Genomic DNA, 18,048 nt, shown 5'->3' with positions numbered 1-18,048 from the left:
ACACCTGGATGACTTTTAGCACACCAGATCTATTCCTTGAATCAGGGATCTGTGAATCTAGGGATGCAAACTGCTTGTTAAGGCAAATCATTTTCTGCTTGCTACCCGTTTAGAGGATTTTGTTTATTCTGGCTTGCAGCCCAGAAGTTGGACCTGATGGTCTTTTAGCCTTTTCCATCTCGTAGGATTCTACAAGGCTGTCCCCGATTTGTTCATCCATGCTTAATAATGGGTTCTGAGCTCCTCTGCCCAAGCCACTGCAAATGGGCCCTGTGTTAATTCAGTTATCTGAGAAGGACTTGTGGATCAATTGGCAAAGCTGCTACAGGAGCATTCTGTCTGGCTAGAGGTGCTGCTTTTTGCAAAAATTACTGCACAATGGATCTTTCCCTTCCTCTGTTCCCTCTGACTGTCAGGGGCTGGGCAGAGGAGGAGGAGGAGGAAGAAGAGGAAAACAGTATAGATTTACAACAGTGCTTTGTGGGAGGTCACAGCTCAGAGGCACATGAGAGGGAAAGTTGGGAAATAATGGGAGAGGAGGTTGAGCTCCAGACAGAGACAGAGCAGCAGCTGACTGACACGTTGTCACTAGACAGCATTCCATACCCACCATCTCCCAGAACCTGGCGAGCCTTAAAAATAGGAGAGCAAAGAGCTCAAAGACACAGGCCACTTAGCGGCACCCACAGAGGAGATTATGAGGGTGACGAATGAGGAAGTGGGAGAGACAGGGGATGGAGATTCACTCGGGACAGAGCCATTATCCAAGAGGCTGGGTTCTGTAGCCTCTCTCTGTAAAGTTTGAAATAAAAAAGGACTAAGAAACTTTTCCTTGTCTTTATACATCCCTGGGCAACCAGCCAGGAGCTGCTGACAGCACCCTGACACTGATCCCCTGTACGTTCGTATACACACACTGACACACACACACACACACAACACACAGAGAGAGGAAAACTTTCTCCAGAGGATTGAAAGGAAGCTACCAAATACTATGTCTTAGGAGGTTGCATTGGGAGGGAGAAACTAAGCAAAACCGGGTAGCAGGAATTCGCCTTTCAATACATTATATGAATAATACTTTAAATAGGGGGGAGGATTCTTAACCTGGCCACTTTTCTGTTGGAAAGAAAATGCAGCTGGGAGACTCCAATTTGGAATGCATTCCTGATATGGATTGGGGACCCATCTCTTATTTGTTTACAAATTTGTTTACAAATGTGCTTTTAACTTCCAAGAAGTTGCAGTGAAGAGGGCCTACTACACTGCTTCTCGTGTATCCTTGAAAAATCACCCTGTAGGTCACTGTGTTCTGCAGATGAGTTTCTCCTGAAAGTCCCCAAAATATGAGAATCCCACTCTGCAATAATTCAGACCAGGGATTTCAGTATGAATACCCCTTTTGTGTGGAACAGCATCCCTGTCAAGATAAGACAGGTGTCCACTATGTGGCTTTGAATTTTTGGGTTCATCCACCTTTTCTATCCGAATGTAAAGGTCTCAGTCTTTGGTGTTCATTTTGTTTTGTTTTTTTTAAAAAAAACAACATCTTGGGAGAGGAGGTTGTACGGTTTATAAAACTATTTTTAGTGGTTTTAAATAGTTAGTAAATTGTCTTGAGACAAATATAAAAGGAGATTCATAAATTAATGTGATGGTGGCAAATCTCCCCCCTGCAGCCTGTTGTCGCAGATACACTATCTCTGAACATCTAAGTTTTCATATGGTACCCTCTGCTGATGAAAGGCACCCCTCAGCCGAACAAGGAGGAAGACTATTTTTCGCTTCTACCCTGTACCCTAGTCCACTGAAAGTCTACTCTGGAGGATTGGGGATTCTTCCTGGCAGAGTTTCAGGGGTGGCAGAGGGCTGCAGTTGGAGCAGGAATTTCCCAACTACCCCACCCGCTCAGTTCCACTAACATATGCCTTCTGTCCATAGCTGTCAACATTTCCCTTTTCTCGCAAGGAATCCTATTTGGAATAAGGGAATTTCCCTTCATAAAAGGGAAAAGTTGACAGCTATGCTTCTGTCAGTGGGGTGGACTGTGATGTGACAAAGGTATTTGAGAGCAGAAGCAGTAAAGGAAGCAGTAAAGGAGTCTAGAAATGTTGTGAAATGCTGAAAAGCTGCAGAATCATTTAGCATGCTGAATCACTGTCACTCATCTTGAGGGTGACTCACTCTCTGTATAAGTATTGTATCTGCTTGCAGGCAGACTCAGTGTCTCACTCAGTGTCTGTGTGTGTCTCTGTGTGGTGGAGTCTCAGAGTGTGGTGGAGCCTGTGCTCAATGGAAACACTGTGTATGCTCTGAAGCTAGTTTAATCTTCTGTTCACTATGCTGTTATTTGCAAACAAGTTTATTTTAACTCAGTAAAGCTTTTATTCTTTTACTGAAGAAGGCTCTGCATTACTAATTTACGCTGCGCGTCATGGACATCCAATGGATGCCACCCTCTGTTTTTGGATGTCATGGTTATACCTACATATATAGCTATAGATGTATCTTCTGTGAATTAATCCTAATCCCTTTTAAGATCCATCTAAATTAATGCATGTTATCACATTGGTGATGGTGAATTGCAGAAGTTAATTAACTATACAATCCGTCTTGTCCTTAAACAACTACCTATCAACTTCCTTATGTGCCCAAGTTCTAGTACTATGACAGAGGGATTAAAATGTCTCAGCTATTCACTCTCTTCTCACTCCATAGTTTTATAGATCTCCATAGTATCAGTCATCTTGTTTCCCAAACTAAAAAGCATTTGGACATCTTAACTTTTGACGCAAGGGAAGATGGTCTAGCCTTGTGATCATTTCAGTTGACCTTTTCTGTATCTTCCCCTGCTTTCCAACAGTTTTTGAGATAGGGAAGCCAAAGTGTACTATTAAAAAGTCTAAATGCACCCATTTTTATAAAATGTGTATATTTTTATTATGTTCCAAACAGCACAATCTTATTATGCATGTCTCCTCAAAGGTTAGTCTCACTGAGTTCAATGATGCACTACTATATATAATTATAGCCTTACCATTTTATTTTCGTACTATTTACTGATTGCCCGGTGTCTCGTATACAATCCAATTTCTACTGCAGGTTGTAGACAGCCTGAACCAAAACACATTGGTCTCTATGTACGCCTCTGATCATGCACATTGGTTACTAAAACAAAAAGAAAATATGGACACAGCCATCTGCAATAGGATATATCCATTACAGAAAATTAAAGGGAAAGAAAGCACTCACTTCCAATGTCTGGCCGCAGCTTTTTATCATATTCTCTCAGCAACTTGTTTAACAACAGTGTCACGTCAGTGTCATGCGTTTTTGGAGACATTACCCATTTTTGGTTTGCCGTGAAATCTTCAAAGTCATCCTCGTCAACCTTTCTTGAGCTGCAATTCAAAACATAAACCATAGAACAGTGTCACATGAGGAAGGGCAGTGGAAATGTCTCTATTTCCTCCATAATTCAGTCATTTCATGGGGGAGCATTCAGAGTTATTTGTTTTTCCCATTAAAAGAAGAAGAAAAAATTCAAAGGATGTGCTAACTGCCACAGGTGAAAGTCTAAGTAGGACACTCTAATGGAAAATAATTGAATAGTCTTTTATCATTACTTCTCATTAGATCATGAATCTGGGGACAAATGCCACTTTTCTTCTATATCAGTCTGATGAGCTATTTTGTGCAGTTTTTAACTTGCGGTAGCAGCCTGAGGTGGTGGAAGAACACCCTGCAGAACTTCAAATCTGGCTTCTTTTTAACACATCTCTTGCCCAGGAAGAAAGTGAAGGAGGGAGGATTGGTTATTTTAATATTTCCTGATCATGTCACCCTGTTAAAAAGTCATTATTATATATTCTCAGCATTTCAGATTTCAGTTATTTAATGGAGCATGTTTGAAAATAAGATAAAAGTATCCTAGGCACATTGCCTTGGATCCTAAGATAAGTTAACTGAATGAGCTTCATGGAAGGAACGTTTCCAGTCACCCATGTCTTCTTGCAGCTCTGAATTGTTGGGTGGGCGATCCTCCTGGAATGGGGCGTAGGGTATGAACTTCCCCACCATGAACCTCATTCAGTTAACTCATATTAGGATCCACATCTGAACTGGAGCGCTTCTCCCTGCTGCTCCAGCAGCCCCACATCCCACATTATTTGGGAGTTTTCCCTCTGGCCCCCAATACTCCAGCCATCTGACTGAGTACCCCACCCATCTGACGGAGTTGCTCCAGCCACTCTGGGCGGCTTCCAGAATATACAGAATATACAGAAGCATCATTAAACATTAAAAACTTCCCTATATGGGGTTGCCTTCAGATGTCTTCTAAAGGTTATATTGTTACTTGTATCATTGACATCTGATGGGAGGGTCATTCCACAGAGTGGGTGCTACCACTGAGAAGGCCCTCTACCTGGTTCCCTGTAACCTCACAGTGAGGGGATAGAAAGCCATGCTTTGCATGTGTGGTTTCTCTCCTCTATGTCCATGTCACTTTGCATGATGGAGTAGCCAGTGATGGCTGGTGGCTGTTAGGTCCGGTAGGATAGAAGACAAGGAGGCCCACAGGAAGCAAAGCCAGATCTGGGTGCTGGAAGCTTGCTCTGCTCATGGTGTAAACTGAGAGGGATCTTGCTGGATAAACCTGTGGTGGGTCAAGTAAACTGGATGCGATCTCTGAGTCCCTGTTTAGGTGTTTGCTTGAAAATCCCAGAACTCCCTCCTGTCTGGGGGCTGTAGGAGTTAAGAGGAGGAGCTTGGTTGCAGCAATTACAGGATACTTTGGGATGTGATTCGTCTATTTCTCAAGGCAGTTGTGGGACGAAGCAGGCTTTCCTAGCTCTCCTCTTTCTTTACATGCACAATGTTACAAATTTTTGATCTTGCTTATTTCCTTTCCTTCCAGTTTGTTCATCTCTCCCTCTCTCTCTCTTTGTAACTCTCCTGGGATGTTGGGTTATGGTAGATTTCCATATTTGTTAACCTGCTCATTACATTAGGGAGTTTGCTGCAGCATCCTTTCATTTATATGATGCACCAGTAAGCAATTGGACATGAGTACAGCCTAAGTTAAATTACAGTTTAATACGTCTGGGATATTTGAACTATATATACACACACACACACACACACACACACACACACACACACAAATGTGGAAGGAAGCTGTGTTTCATTGCCCATGGCACTTATTTCTAAGCCTTATTGTACTCCCTCCCTCCCTCCCTCCCTCCCTCCCTCCCTCTCCCTCTCTCTCTCTCTCTCTCTCTCTCGTGATGACACTCATGATTTGTCAAGGTACATTAAATGAATTATTTTCTTTCGGAGGTGAGTTATTAAAGACTACAAGGCAAATTCCATCTGTATTCAGCTGCAGCCAGTGCAACTCCATTGCATGCAGAGTAGTTCTGGGTTGAGTCGCACCTTGAGTACATATCAACTGCTGGATTCCTGCTTTCTTTTGGGCAGGTTTCTCCACAGTGAAACCACAACCCAACCCGAGTCCCATTCTGCTCCTAGAAGTGGATTTAGGGCAGTGTGACTGGTTCCACCACACTGGGCGCCGAGCCTAGGGGGAGCTGTGGGGCGTCACAGCTATGGCATGGTGGATTTAAAGAGCAATGAGAGGGCTTGTTGGAGAGGAATTAACTTGATTTGGAGCAGGAGCTGATGGAAAAATTAATAGAGGGTAAACGAATGGAAGAAGAACTGATCTGGGGTGATTTGTTGTGGGGTGAAATTAATCAAAGAATTTATTTGCAGCAATTTGGACGAGGAAAGGGTTGCCCTGCCTTCTGTGGCGTTTAAATTATAAAAATCTGCATCTATACATATACGTCTCCATATGAAAATTGGTTTCTACGGGACCAAGCCTCAAATCTTTTATGTTCCTACCGGTGCCCCTGAGGAACTGATAGCAAACTAACAATGAACATGTTTGCTGCCAAATAATACTTTGAAGTGGGGGGGAAAGAAAGTGAAGCTTGGCTATATCTGCATTCATGTCAAGCATTTCAAGTTTTTAAAATGGCTATGTACAGTAACCAGATTACATGTGGGTGGGTGAGACTAGAATACGAATTAACTCAGCATGCATATATGTTATCGGTGAGAGGGGAGATTTCATTTTGTAACTTTTTTTCCCTGTAAAAAGGAGAAGCGCCTGGTTGTATTGGCATTATTTTTGTAGCAAATTGAATGGCTTGAAAGAAATTGACGAATGGGAAATGTAAGGAGAGGTGTTTGATTTGAAACCTCAAAGCATTTGTTATTATGCAGGCTGTACGATGGCCCTGTACTGAGAATGGTGTTTCTTCTCTAGCTTCCCCAGAGTCCTTATTTCAAGAAACAAAAACCTTCCACAGCTCACCTGATCCCCAGGTCATTTGCCCACATTGCAGGCTACAGAGAATGTGGGCCACCCTCAATTTATCTTACTAGCAATATGCTCTCTGTACTGCCTAGGGCTGAGCCAAAATGCTGGGCAGGGTGCTATCTTTGTAACTATCCCAAATAGTTATCAACAAAGTTCTTCACCATACATCCTTGAGTAACAGGGTGAGCGAATGGATCATTTTATGGATTGTAAATAGCTAAATAAGGAACAAGAGGTGGATTGTATGAGTAAATGGATAACTTTGATTGTAAGCAATTGAATCCCCACCCCCAATCCATATGGAGGAGGAGCCTGTTTTGTTTAATGTACAATGGTACTTCGGTTTACCAACTTAATCCATTCCAGAAGTCCGTTCTTAAACCGAAACCATTCTTAAACCAAGGTGCGCTTTCCCTAATGAGGCCTCCCGCTGCCAGTGCCCTTCCACCGTTTGGCTTCCATTCTTAGACTGAGGTAAAGTTTGCAAACTGGGACACTACTTCCGGTTTTACGGAGTTCATAAATTGAATAGTTCATAAACAGGGCTGTTCTTAAACTGAGGTACCACTGTATTCATAAATGACCTGGAGTCAGATAAAAGCAGTGAGAGGTGACGAGTTTGTGGATTATACCAAATTTCTCAAGATATCGAATCCCCAGGCAGATTGGGAATAACTAAAATTCCACTCTAGGCTGGATGAGTGAACAACAAAATGGCAAATGAAATTCAATGTGTGGTATGCAACTAAATTTCACTCAGAGTAGACTCACTAAAATGAATGATCATGACTAAGCTTAGTTTATTCATTTCAATGGGTCTTGTCTGAGTAAAACTTTCCAATGTAAGTGGGAAGTGAGCCATACTTAGACAAGAAAATCGGCCATGCCTATGCACTAAAATGGCAGCAAAAAAAAAATCTAGGTAAGAGATATCAGGAATGTGATGAGTACAGAGTTCAATGAAATCATTAACTCAGTATGCTGCAGTGGTGAAAAGGCAATTATTGAGAAAGGAGTATAAAAGCAACAGGCTGGTACCATAGTGTCTTGGTATACATGAATGGCGTGGCCAAGTTTGGAATATTGTGTACAGTTCTGGCCATCCTAGCTCACAAAGAGTATCACAGCTGGGCTGGAAATGGACAGACAAAATGGGATCAAGGAGATGGATGAGCTTCATTCAGGTGTCTATGGATTTGCCATTGAAGATGGAAGGTGGCACATTGCATACTTATTGTGTTGTTTCTTTTATTTCTTGTATTTCTATAGCATTCAAACAGAAATACAGTGGAATTCTAAGAAATAAAAGAAACAATAAAATGCAATTATAATTATTCTGACATCTTGCACAGCACAGTACAATGGCTACACCTGGCAGAAAAATCCACCGAGCCCCTCAGCAAGTGGTCCATGGGAGGAAAAGTTTAAGAACCACTGACTTATACCATTGACTGCCCAAAGTCACTGTTGAGAACAGACCAAAGAGAGTCTTTTCCACGCAGTGAACAATGAATTTGTAGAATTCACTTCTACAAAATAAAAAATAAAAAAATGATGATGTCTGCTGACTTAGGAGGTAGACAAACTCATGAGGATGTCAAATTAGCAATGGAACCTCTATGTTCGAAGGCAATAGATCTCTGCCTTGTAGTTGCTGGGGAGAGTTGTCTTCATATGGGCTTGCAGGAAGCAGGATGTTTGACTGGATTCAGCAGGGCACTTACGTTATGAATGAGTTGGGGCTGGGTTTATTTATTTATTTATTAAAAATCCAAGCTGACAGCAGTTGTGCAGGATGTGTGATCTGGTAGAATTTGGACCTAGAGAGATTTTACAGGATCCAACTAAGGGTGGAGTGAGGAGATGGAACAGAGACTGAAGGGGAAGAATGCTGAATTGTTTGTGTGCTTCCACTTCTGAGCTAGAGTACCAAATCAAATGGTGTGGGGTGTGTTGTAGTTCTCTATCATTATTCTTAGCAACAGTCTCAGCCTCTTCTTTACAAAGTAGCCAAAGGTAAGTGCTATACCGCAGCTGACTTTGGGATATCCTTCATCAGAATTTTATGTGTGTGTTTTCTTTAATTAAACCAGTTGCATGGGGTTTCCAATCTGATTAAGAAAGTGATGCTGTAAGGTGGGGTGTTTAACCCTTTCCCACCTGCTGATCTGAGTCACCCTTCTGAAGCTGCTATTTGCCCAGCCATGTCAAATGTAGCAGTATGGTGTCTGTATGAGTTCCTCTTGATGGGCAAATGGGATGGGAGTATGCCTGAACACCTCTTCCCTCAGTCCCTCTTCCCCAGTCACATTCCCACAAGACTGCTGCTTTGAAGGAAAACAAAAGAAAAACAAAAAGCATGTGTCTAATTTAGTTGAGCCTGAAGCAATACACAACTATGATCAAGTTAATTTAGGTGGCAAGTTCCTTATGTCAGGGAGTTTATTGCTTTTTAAAAAAGAGAGTACAGAATGGCAGAGAAGACACACTTCGCATGCAAATGGTTCAGTCCCTGGGAGCTACAGTTTAGTAGGGATGGGGGACCCTGTAGCCCTTCAGAGGCTGCTGGACTTCAAGTCCCATTAGCTGCAGCCAGCATGACCAAAGGTGAGGGGTGATGGAAATTGGAGTCTAGCAACATATGAAGGCCATGGGTTCCCCATCCCCAAATTAAACAGATGAGTTCAATGCCCATCTCTGCCCAAGGCTCTAGAGGAGCTGCAACCAGTTGAAATAGTCCTGCGATAAGATGGACCAAGAGTCTGTCTCAAGAGAGCTTCATGTGTTCCTTGAGGTTGATATATAAAAGCATTCCCTTTGGCAACTGTATGGAATACACAGAACCATTTGTATGGGGCTGATCAGGCAACATCCACCATGCCACCATTGTCGCTTGCATGGTACGACCATTGCCGATGAGCAGCCGCCGAGACCACATAACACTGGTCTTGAAAGATATACATTGGCTCCCAGTACGTTTCCGAGCACAATTCAAAGTGTTGGTGCTGACCTTTAAAGCCCTAAATGGCCTCGGTCCAGTATACCTGAAGGAGCATCTACACCCCCATCGTTCTGCCCGGACACTGAGGTCCAGCGCCAAGGGCCTTCTGGCGGTTCCCTCGTTGTAAGAAGCCAAGTTGCAGGGAACCAGGCAGAGGGCCTTCTTGGTAGTGGCGCCTGCCCTTTGGAACGCCCTCCCATCAGATGTCAAAGAGAAAAACAGCTACCAGATTTTTAGAAGACATCTGAAGGCAGCCCTGTTTAGGGATGCTTTTAATGTTTAATCGATTCTTTTATTTTATCTTTCTGTTGGAAGCCGCCCAGAGTGGCTGGGGAAACCCAGCCAGTTGGGCGGGGTTTAAATAATAAGTTGTTGTTGTTGTTGTTATTTCTGTGCAATAATATTGAATTAAAGTGGAGCAATATTCACTCATCAAGCTAGCTCATCTGCTGCAGGACACAATAGGGTTTCCATCTCACCAGTGGCTCTTGGGTCTTGCTAAGAAGGGGACAGCCCTAGCTCAGTAGGCAATGGTGCGTGTAGAAGGTCCTATTGTCAAGTAGGATAGGGAAAGTCCCTACCTGAAACCCCCAAGAGTCACTGCCCATCAGTGTGGGCAATAGTGAGTCAAGATGGAGCCAATATAAGGCAGCTTTGGAGGTTCCTAAATCAAAGCTAGGAAGCTCTGAGAGCCAGTCAACATTGTAAGCATCCCAGGAGACATTGTACACACTGTGGAAGGATCTGAGACTAAGCAACTGCTCCAGTCTAGACACTAATCTTTGGCTGAAGCTTTTTCAGATGCACCACGCTCTAATTTCTCCCCTAAAAGGGTACATCAGCAGCATTTCCCCAACCCCAAAGCAATTCAATAAGACCAGGGTGATTTTATCACTGCATGTTAGATGGGAAGGGTTAGAACGGGCAAAATGACAGAATAAAATGTGTACAGTTGTCACCTGATTAAAGCAATTTTAGTCAACGATGTGAAATAAATAAATCTGCATTGTGTGTGTGTGTGTGTGTGTGTGTGTGAGAGAGAGAGAGAGAGGAGAGAGAGAGAGAGAGAGAGAGAGAGAGAGAGAGAGAGAGAGAGAGAGAGAGAGAGACTGGATGAGCAACTGAGTCTTGTGGCACCTTCAAGACAACAAATAGCACCATACCCTTTCATTGACTAGAGCCAACCCTGATCACTTCCTCGTTAGTCTTCAAGTGGGTAGGGACTCTCTGGCCCTCCAGATCCTTTGGGACTCTTACGTTTCCTCGGCCCCAGGCACAATGGCCAATGGTCAGGGATGATGGGAACTACAATGCAACGCCAGCTGAAGGTCCCCAGGTCCCCCTCCCCTTTAAGGGCCTCAAGAGACTTGGTCCTTCTTCCTTTAACGGATCAAGAGGCCTCCATCTTTGGATGTTCTCTTGGAGGAGGCATCCCCTCCTGGATGGCCATGAAGGGAGAAGCTGGAGCTTGCCATTTGCAGAATCTTAAACTTTTTAAAAGTGTTATTCCAGTTATTCCGGGATGCCTTTCTAGATGAATGAAAAGGCTTTTCACCTCATTTTGTATTGAGAGGTTGCAGGCATCCCTGACCATGTATATTCGGGGGCAGTTTAAAGGGGGAACAGAACTTCTCCACCATTAGAGGTGTGTGGATAACACAGGAATGATGAAACCTTCATGCAGTAAAGTTACTGGTTAGGGAAAGCAGAAGGTGTATTGTGGGTTTCCCCAATAACGTGGTGCAACTGCAAAGGAGTTAACTTTGATTGACATCCTGCCAGTTAGCTGAAGTTTAGCAGAATTATTTCTGCGAGGAGAGGGATGGCAAAGAAGCGGCAAAAGGGATCCCATTAAGACCACCCCGAGTAGGGCAAGCAGATCGCTCTCTGAATGACCGTGCAGGCATTTTCCAGAACGGATTGTGACACGATTATTACCGAGGCATTATCGTAACCCGGTATAATATGATTATCAAAGGAAACCATCTCTCTGGATAATCCCGGACAAGATATTTAGGCAATCGCTTTGATCCGTCTAACGAAATGAGCCTCGCAAGACATTCCCCAGATCAGCTGCGGAGAAACAAAAGCGGGCTAATCAGGCTAATTGCCTTGATCAATTTCCTCCTGTCTTGGTCCTCGACTCGCATGTTTAAAGATCTGCCGTCGTTCGCCCCCAAATCTGGACCCGGGTGAGTGAACGTCAAACCTTCGATCTCACCGCGGCGCCACCCAAATCGCTCGCAAGTGGATCTTATTTTGAAATAAGAGGGTGCCACTTAAGACACAAACCACTTGGGGAATCTCGTCCCCTGCAGACAGAGCCTGCTTTGGGCTGTCAGAAGCCTGGCTTTGCGAGGAAGGCTCGCTTTAGATCCCCCTACAAAGTGCAGAGCAAACTTCCTTTTTTTGCAATGGGTGGGGGCGAGAGAGAAGGGGCTTGGGACTGAGAGAGACTCCAGAGGAGGACCACCCGCGATTTCTGGAGCCCTGGAAAGGGAGAAGAGGATGCTTGGATGGAAGGGAGCAGCATCTGGGCTTACAAAGTGACAGTGTGTGACTACGAGTTGCTTGCAGCTGGTCCATTTCACGGCGCCTCTTCCCAGCTGGGGAGAAAATCACGGCTGTGGAGGAGAGCGACCCACACCCCCAAAATTGTTGTCATCATAACGTTATTTTGGGCAGCTGGAGATGGTTGTTTTTTCGGACACGGACATTCCAAGAAAGGGGGAGGGGGAGAGAGAGGGAGAGGGAGAGGGAGAGAGAGAGAGAGAAGCAGGCTAGGAGAAGCGCTCCAGATGAAACTTACCAGGCTTGGAAAACGAACAGGAGGAAGAAGCCCACCAGAAGCTTAGCGGACATGATCCGAGCAGCGCAGCCAAGCGAGGGGAGAAAGTGCAGCAGACCCAGAGGAGGAGGAGGAAGAAGAAGAGGTTGCAGGAGATGTTCAGGCAAAGGGGAGGAGGAGGTATCTGAGGTGAGGGAGAGCAAACCACGGATATTCTCTTCTTTTCCCCTCTTGGCTGTTCCTTATTCCCAGTTCTGCGCGCTGCAAGGCATATCCCGCTTTTCCTCCAGGTCTCCCATAAGGCAACCCCCACGACCCCCCCCAAGTGCAAAGTGAGCTTTCCCTCGATCCCAGAGGGACTCCGGATCCGAGGAGGGTCTGACAGGTGGTCCGAGGTCCTCCACAGTCCTCCTTCTTACCCCCTTCCCCTCCCCCACTTCCCCCCCAATTGTCTAAGCTGGTCAAACAAGCTCCTGGTCCACGGGAGGGTCGCGTCAGCCAGCCATGCCCCTCGGCTGGTGGGGACACGTCCGAGGAGGAGGAGAAGAAGAAGAAGCAGCGCCTGCAGAAAGCACATCAGGCGTTGGGCAGGAGGAAAGTACCGATCCCCGACGTGGGACGCTTCCTCCGGACCTGGATCACCGAGGCTGCGTAGGGTCCCTCACCATCTGAGAAGCGCCCGGTGGGTTTCCCCACTCCCTCCCTCCCCGGATGGCCAAGAGGTCCCTGGCTTGTTCCCGGGCAGCTGGAGCCACTAGGAGCTTAGACGGTGCCTCTCCATCCTTGAGGGTCAAGGTGCTCCAGAAGAAATGGAGGGGGGCAGTTGGAGGAGCGGGATGGGGGGGTCTAGTTTCTCCCCAGCTTGACTAGGCGACGGCAACAGCAGCGGCAGCAACAGCAGCACCTCCCGGCGCCGCCCGCGCCTCGCGAGGAGGCTGCTGCGTTTGGCTGACTCCTCGCCAGGCGACCCACGCTGACAGTTATTGAGGAGCGAGCCGAGCTGAGCCTCGTCAACATTGCCTCGGATGTCCTTGCAGGAGCGGGGAGGTCCCTGCCAGCTGCAGGGATGGCCAGGCAAGCGCGAAAGAGGGCGGTCACATCCCCACCCCCCACCCCACCGCAGCTTTTGGCAAGACTTGGCAGCCAGGGATGGGCGATGAGTAGGAGGAGGTGGAGGAGGAGGACCCTGAATCAGAATCTGGTGGGCCAAGCAGGATCCTCTCTGGATCTGGAGACGAGTAAACACGAGCGCCGCTGCTGCCATCCGCCCACTGCTTGATCCGAAATAGAACTCGCGAGCGCAGGAATATCCAGGCAGGGAATGAGGTGGGCTAGTAGCTCGCGCTCAGGAAGGTTTGCGCAGGTTTCTAGTCCGCATGAAAACAGGTCTTTCGAAAGGGAACGGGCATTTCCCTCTCCCCCGCCCATTTAAAAAACAAACCAACCCGCAGCAATAACGATTCTTTGCTCCCTGAGGAAGGGAAGAGGAAAGTTGATCCAATTCCCCTTGGCTACAAACAATGGCACCGCGCCCCCAAGTCACAATACGAAAAGAATGCCAATAGCTGAAACGATTCTCTGGAGCAACTGTGCTGAGCTTGCTGTTGCGGTGGACTTTAAGAGGACTAACCCCGTCCTAGACAGCCTGGGGTAGCTTTGGAGAAATCATTTAGGTTCCTTTGGCTAAAAGAGATTGGTAGCCACCGACTCAAAGGAGATTCTAAAAGCACCACCAACCTGTTCACCTGTCTTGCTCTTGTAACGTCTGAACCCTGCTATCAGGGTAAGTAAGGAAAGGACCCTGATCTCCTTAAAGCTACTCAGCTCTATTATAAGGACTGTACAGTACATCAATGGAACCTGCAGTTAACTCACATGGAAATCAATGTGTATTCCTACCTTTCTAATTGCATCCACATCCCATCCTTTTCTCCAAGGAGTTCTAGGCTGCATAGATGGTTTTCTCCCTCCTCATTTCACCCCCACCACAACCCTGTGAGGAAGGTTAGGATGAGGGGCAGTGATGGGCCCAAGGTCACCCAGTGAGCTGCTTCGCCAAGCAGGGATCTGAACCTTGGCCTCGCAGGTCCTGGTCTGACGCTCAAACAACTAGGCCTACAATGGCTTTAATTATTTGTTGATAACTTGTCTCAGTGACTTCCATGGGATTTAACCCAGACTCGTAAGGCCTAGTGATCATATAGGGTAATGAGGTTCTACCATGCAGAAGTGGTAGAGCAAACAATGTCCTTTCAGAGTCTGCAGACTGAATATTGTTTGGAACGCTCCCTTGTGTTATAATCCCATGCAAATAGAAATCTAGAGACAAAGATTCAGTTCTTTGCCTGCTGTGCTGGGTTTCTATTTGCAAGGAGGTGCTGTTGTTGTTTTTTTTAATGTAGGGAAAGCTTTCCAAAATGGGAGGACATTTTCAGAGGCTCAGCCTTCCACCTCTTCCTGATTCATTTGTAGATCAGTATAGCTTTAGTTGAGTCAGGACAATCTAACCACTTTAAAGGGTCACATCACTGAGATGTACTCTGCCTCCTCATTTTAAAATGGTTTTGTCTGCTGTTGCAATAAGCCATCACTGATATATGAAACGGGGGGAAATGCTATTTTTATAAAAGGGTCTTTGCCCCCCCTCCAAAGAAATTGTTGGATTCCTGGGGAAAATAAGGTGTTCGCCATTCTATTTTTTTCATATTGCAGTTAGTAGATCAGAGAGAAATGTGAATTGCAAGGGAAAAAGTACAGTGCTAAAACTAAGGAGATAAAAAACCCTATCATTTAAATACAGGAGTCACACTAACAAACAGATAAAAAGTTATGTGCACATGGAAATTTAAATGGGATATAATGGAATAAAAACACAACACACCATAAGTTTATTAGGAGCAACTCAAAATTGTAAATCAGAGTTTTAGAGTTCTGCAAAACATTTCATTAGGCTTTATTTTTAAAAAGAAAACAATTCCCCAAAAAGGAATATGTGGTGTCAGAGCTGGGGTTGGAATGTTCAGGATGCTCATAAGATCACAGATTGCTCCGAGCTGTACAGAGACCAATAAAGAAAGCCACACATGCACACACTGCTCTCTTAGGGGATATAAAAGCTTTCTTAAAGAAATAGTCATTGCTTCTTTGTTCCATTCTGCTTTTGGTGTCATCTTTTTCACTGGCTACAAAACCAAGCTCATTTTTTCTGTAATAATGAAACCATGGCTTCTTCCATGCCCTCTAACACCATCTTTTCAGGTGTGGAACATTAGCCCCCCCCCCAAGGGTGGGGTAGGAGCAAATTATAGACCCCTAGGCCAGGCATCCCCAAACTCGGCCCTCCAGATGTTTTTGGACTACAATTCCCATCATCCCTGACCACTGGTCCTGTTAGCTAGGGATGATGGGAGTTGTAGTCCCAAAACAGCTGGAGGGCCGAGATTGGGGGGTGCCTGCTCTAGGCCATTCTATCTGACCCACTGAACTCTCTTCTGGGCCACACCCCTCTGACGTTTCCTCATCCCCTCCCCCACATTTTTTATTATTATTGTTATTTTGGCCTGGCTGAAATGTGTACTTGAACTCTGATGACTACATCTTGCTTGTCTGGATGGAAGGGTGTGTGCACAAACCAGCCTACTGAACAAATGTAAAATTTACCTTAGTTGCTCTGGCTACATGCACTGCTTGCACTGTATGTTGGAAATGTTTCCCCATCCCTGTAATGTGTGGGATATAATCCACGAGAGGCAGTCAAGTACAACATTCCTTGTAATGCTAGAGAAGACATGCAAGGGAATGTTTAGTCCAGCCAGTCGAAACTTCCTGTTCCTCCTGGCTTTTGCATGTGATAAAATGTGGGTGTGACCTAACCTGTCCAGGTAACAAAAGAACAAGTCACGCAGCACACTCCCCTCCTTTTTGAATTCCTTCTTCATTTGACCAGCTTTTAGCTAGGACTGCTCTGCTAGCAGAAGCACTGGGGTTATTCCCCCATAATGGGGCAAATCCACATGCACATATTTGTAACTAAGCCTGCCTTCAGGAATCCAGCTGTGAACTGATGTGAGTAAACTTCTTTTATTGACTTTGAATAAGATTGTGGCATCTTTATTCTTTTAAGAGGGATTCAAGGGAATTTACCAGGAACGTACAATTCAATCTGAGACAGACTGGATTGTATAATAGTGAGAGGCTCACACGAGCCTGCAACCAGCTATCTGCTCTGCCTGTAAAAAAAGGGGGGGTGTAACTCTGCTAAGTAAAAGAACTTGCTAGCGCAAGTTAGGAAGGATGTTAATAAACAATATATCCTCTCCTGCCACTCTGAAAGTTCCCACAAAATAAAAATACAATAAAGATCCCTGGTTTCCCGCTGCCCTCTCATGTACCAACACAGCTATCTGATTATTACTATTATTTGCATCAGAAATAATTAACTGGGGAAGCCCCCATACTACTGAATGGGAGATCTGTCATTGATGTCCACAGATCAAACTTTTGTTGCTGTTGTTAATTAATCCTCTACTTATTTAGGAGTAAGGGCTCCTCCACACTTCCTCTTGTCTCACCAATTTCCCCTGGAGAAACCCTCTCTTTACTACTGAATTGGAGCAACACCAATCAAGTTTTCCTTAGATTGATGCTTGCTCTGATTCAGTGGTAAAGAGTGTGTTTTCCTTCCAGGAGAAAGCAATGGAGAAAAACAGAAAACCACTCTGACTCATGCCCAGAAAGTATGGGACCAACGGATAACCACTCAGACATGTGCTTTCTAGGCACAGGAGAAGCAGAAATGTGGGTGAGCTCTAAGTCCCACTGAGATCAATAGGATTTCACCCTAAGCGCTCTCAGTTTTAATAGGGGGAAAATTAAGCAGTAATATATGAGCTCAAATTTGACAGATCATGCTTTCCTCCCTTTTAACTGGATGACAGTAGGTTGTTCTCCCATACAGAACCACAGAACTAGCCCCAGATCCATTGAGAAGTGAAAGGTAGGGGAACTCAAATGCATTTCTTTGAAAATGAGTTGCTTTTTTAACAACAGCTTTTCTTAATTAAAGTTGTCTGGTTTTATATTGATTGATTGATTTCATTTGTTGCACGGCTCTTCATAAAAATCCCGGAGCAGTTTATATACTAAAACCACAAGCAATCAAGCAAGTTCACAAATACAAATAAGCCACACGTGTGTTTAGCGTTCAAAATACAGCAGTGCATCAAAGCCAATTGTATTCATGTAGCAACAGAAGCAGCTCTGCTTGGCCTACACTATCACAGAGTTCACTGGGAGCAGCCACCAAGATGTCCTTCACTTGAGTTCCCACCAACTGCGCTGCAGATATTGGTAGGACAGACAGAAAAGGCCTCATTCAGTAATCACAACCTATATTTTTATAACATCATAAGTAGATGGTGATTCTAAAAGTAGTGTGAAATGCAAAATAACTTGTGCTTATTCATTTATCTTAGGCAGCAATCCTACAGTTGGTGGGAGGATTTCTGGGATTGGACAGTTTAATAGAATGTTTTAGATCTCACTTTCTGAGAGAGAGAGAGAGAGAGAGAGAGAGAGAGAGAGAGAGAGAGAGAGAGAGAGAGAGAGAGAGATGTTCACCCTTGTGAAGTGAGATCCAACTATGTGCTGTCTAGCCTAAAGGTAAAGGACCCCTGACAGTAAAGTCCAGTTGTAGATGACTCTGGGTTTGCGGCGCTTATCTTGCTTCACAGGACGAGGGAGCTGACATTTGTTGCAGACAGTTTTTCGGGCCATGCGGCCAGCATGACTAAGCTGCTTCTGGCACAACGGAACACCGAAACCAGAGCAGTGCACGGAAACGCCATTTACCTTCCCACCAGAGCGGTACCT

The 18,048-nt window shown here is 45.1% G+C and overlaps 1 protein-coding gene across 1 annotated transcript in view; it reads right to left on the bottom strand.

Moving 5' to 3' along the window:
* Window positions 1-12,252, bottom strand: part of GABRG3 (gamma-aminobutyric acid type A receptor subunit gamma3) — a 309,032-nt gene extending 296,780 nt beyond the window's left edge. The window contains exons 1-2 of the mRNA XM_035115137.2: window positions 12,199-12,252; window positions 3,253-3,401 (exon numbers count right to left, since the gene is read on the bottom strand). Coding sequence (XP_034971028.1) covers window positions 3,253-3,401; window positions 12,199-12,251 — 202 coding nt within the window. The 5' untranslated portion in view covers window position 12,252. The remainder of the gene's footprint in view (window positions 1-3,252; window positions 3,402-12,198) is intronic.
* Between the last annotated feature and the right edge of the window lie 5,796 nt (window positions 12,253-18,048).

The sequence above is a fragment of the Zootoca vivipara genome, chromosome 4, assembly GCF_963506605.1.
Source record: "Zootoca vivipara chromosome 4, rZooViv1.1, whole genome shotgun sequence".
NCBI classification, from domain to species: Eukaryota; Metazoa; Chordata; class Lepidosauria; order Squamata; family Lacertidae; genus Zootoca; species Zootoca vivipara.
Note: the sequence above shows the minus strand (reverse complement) of the source record. Positions and strands in the feature narration are given on the sequence as shown.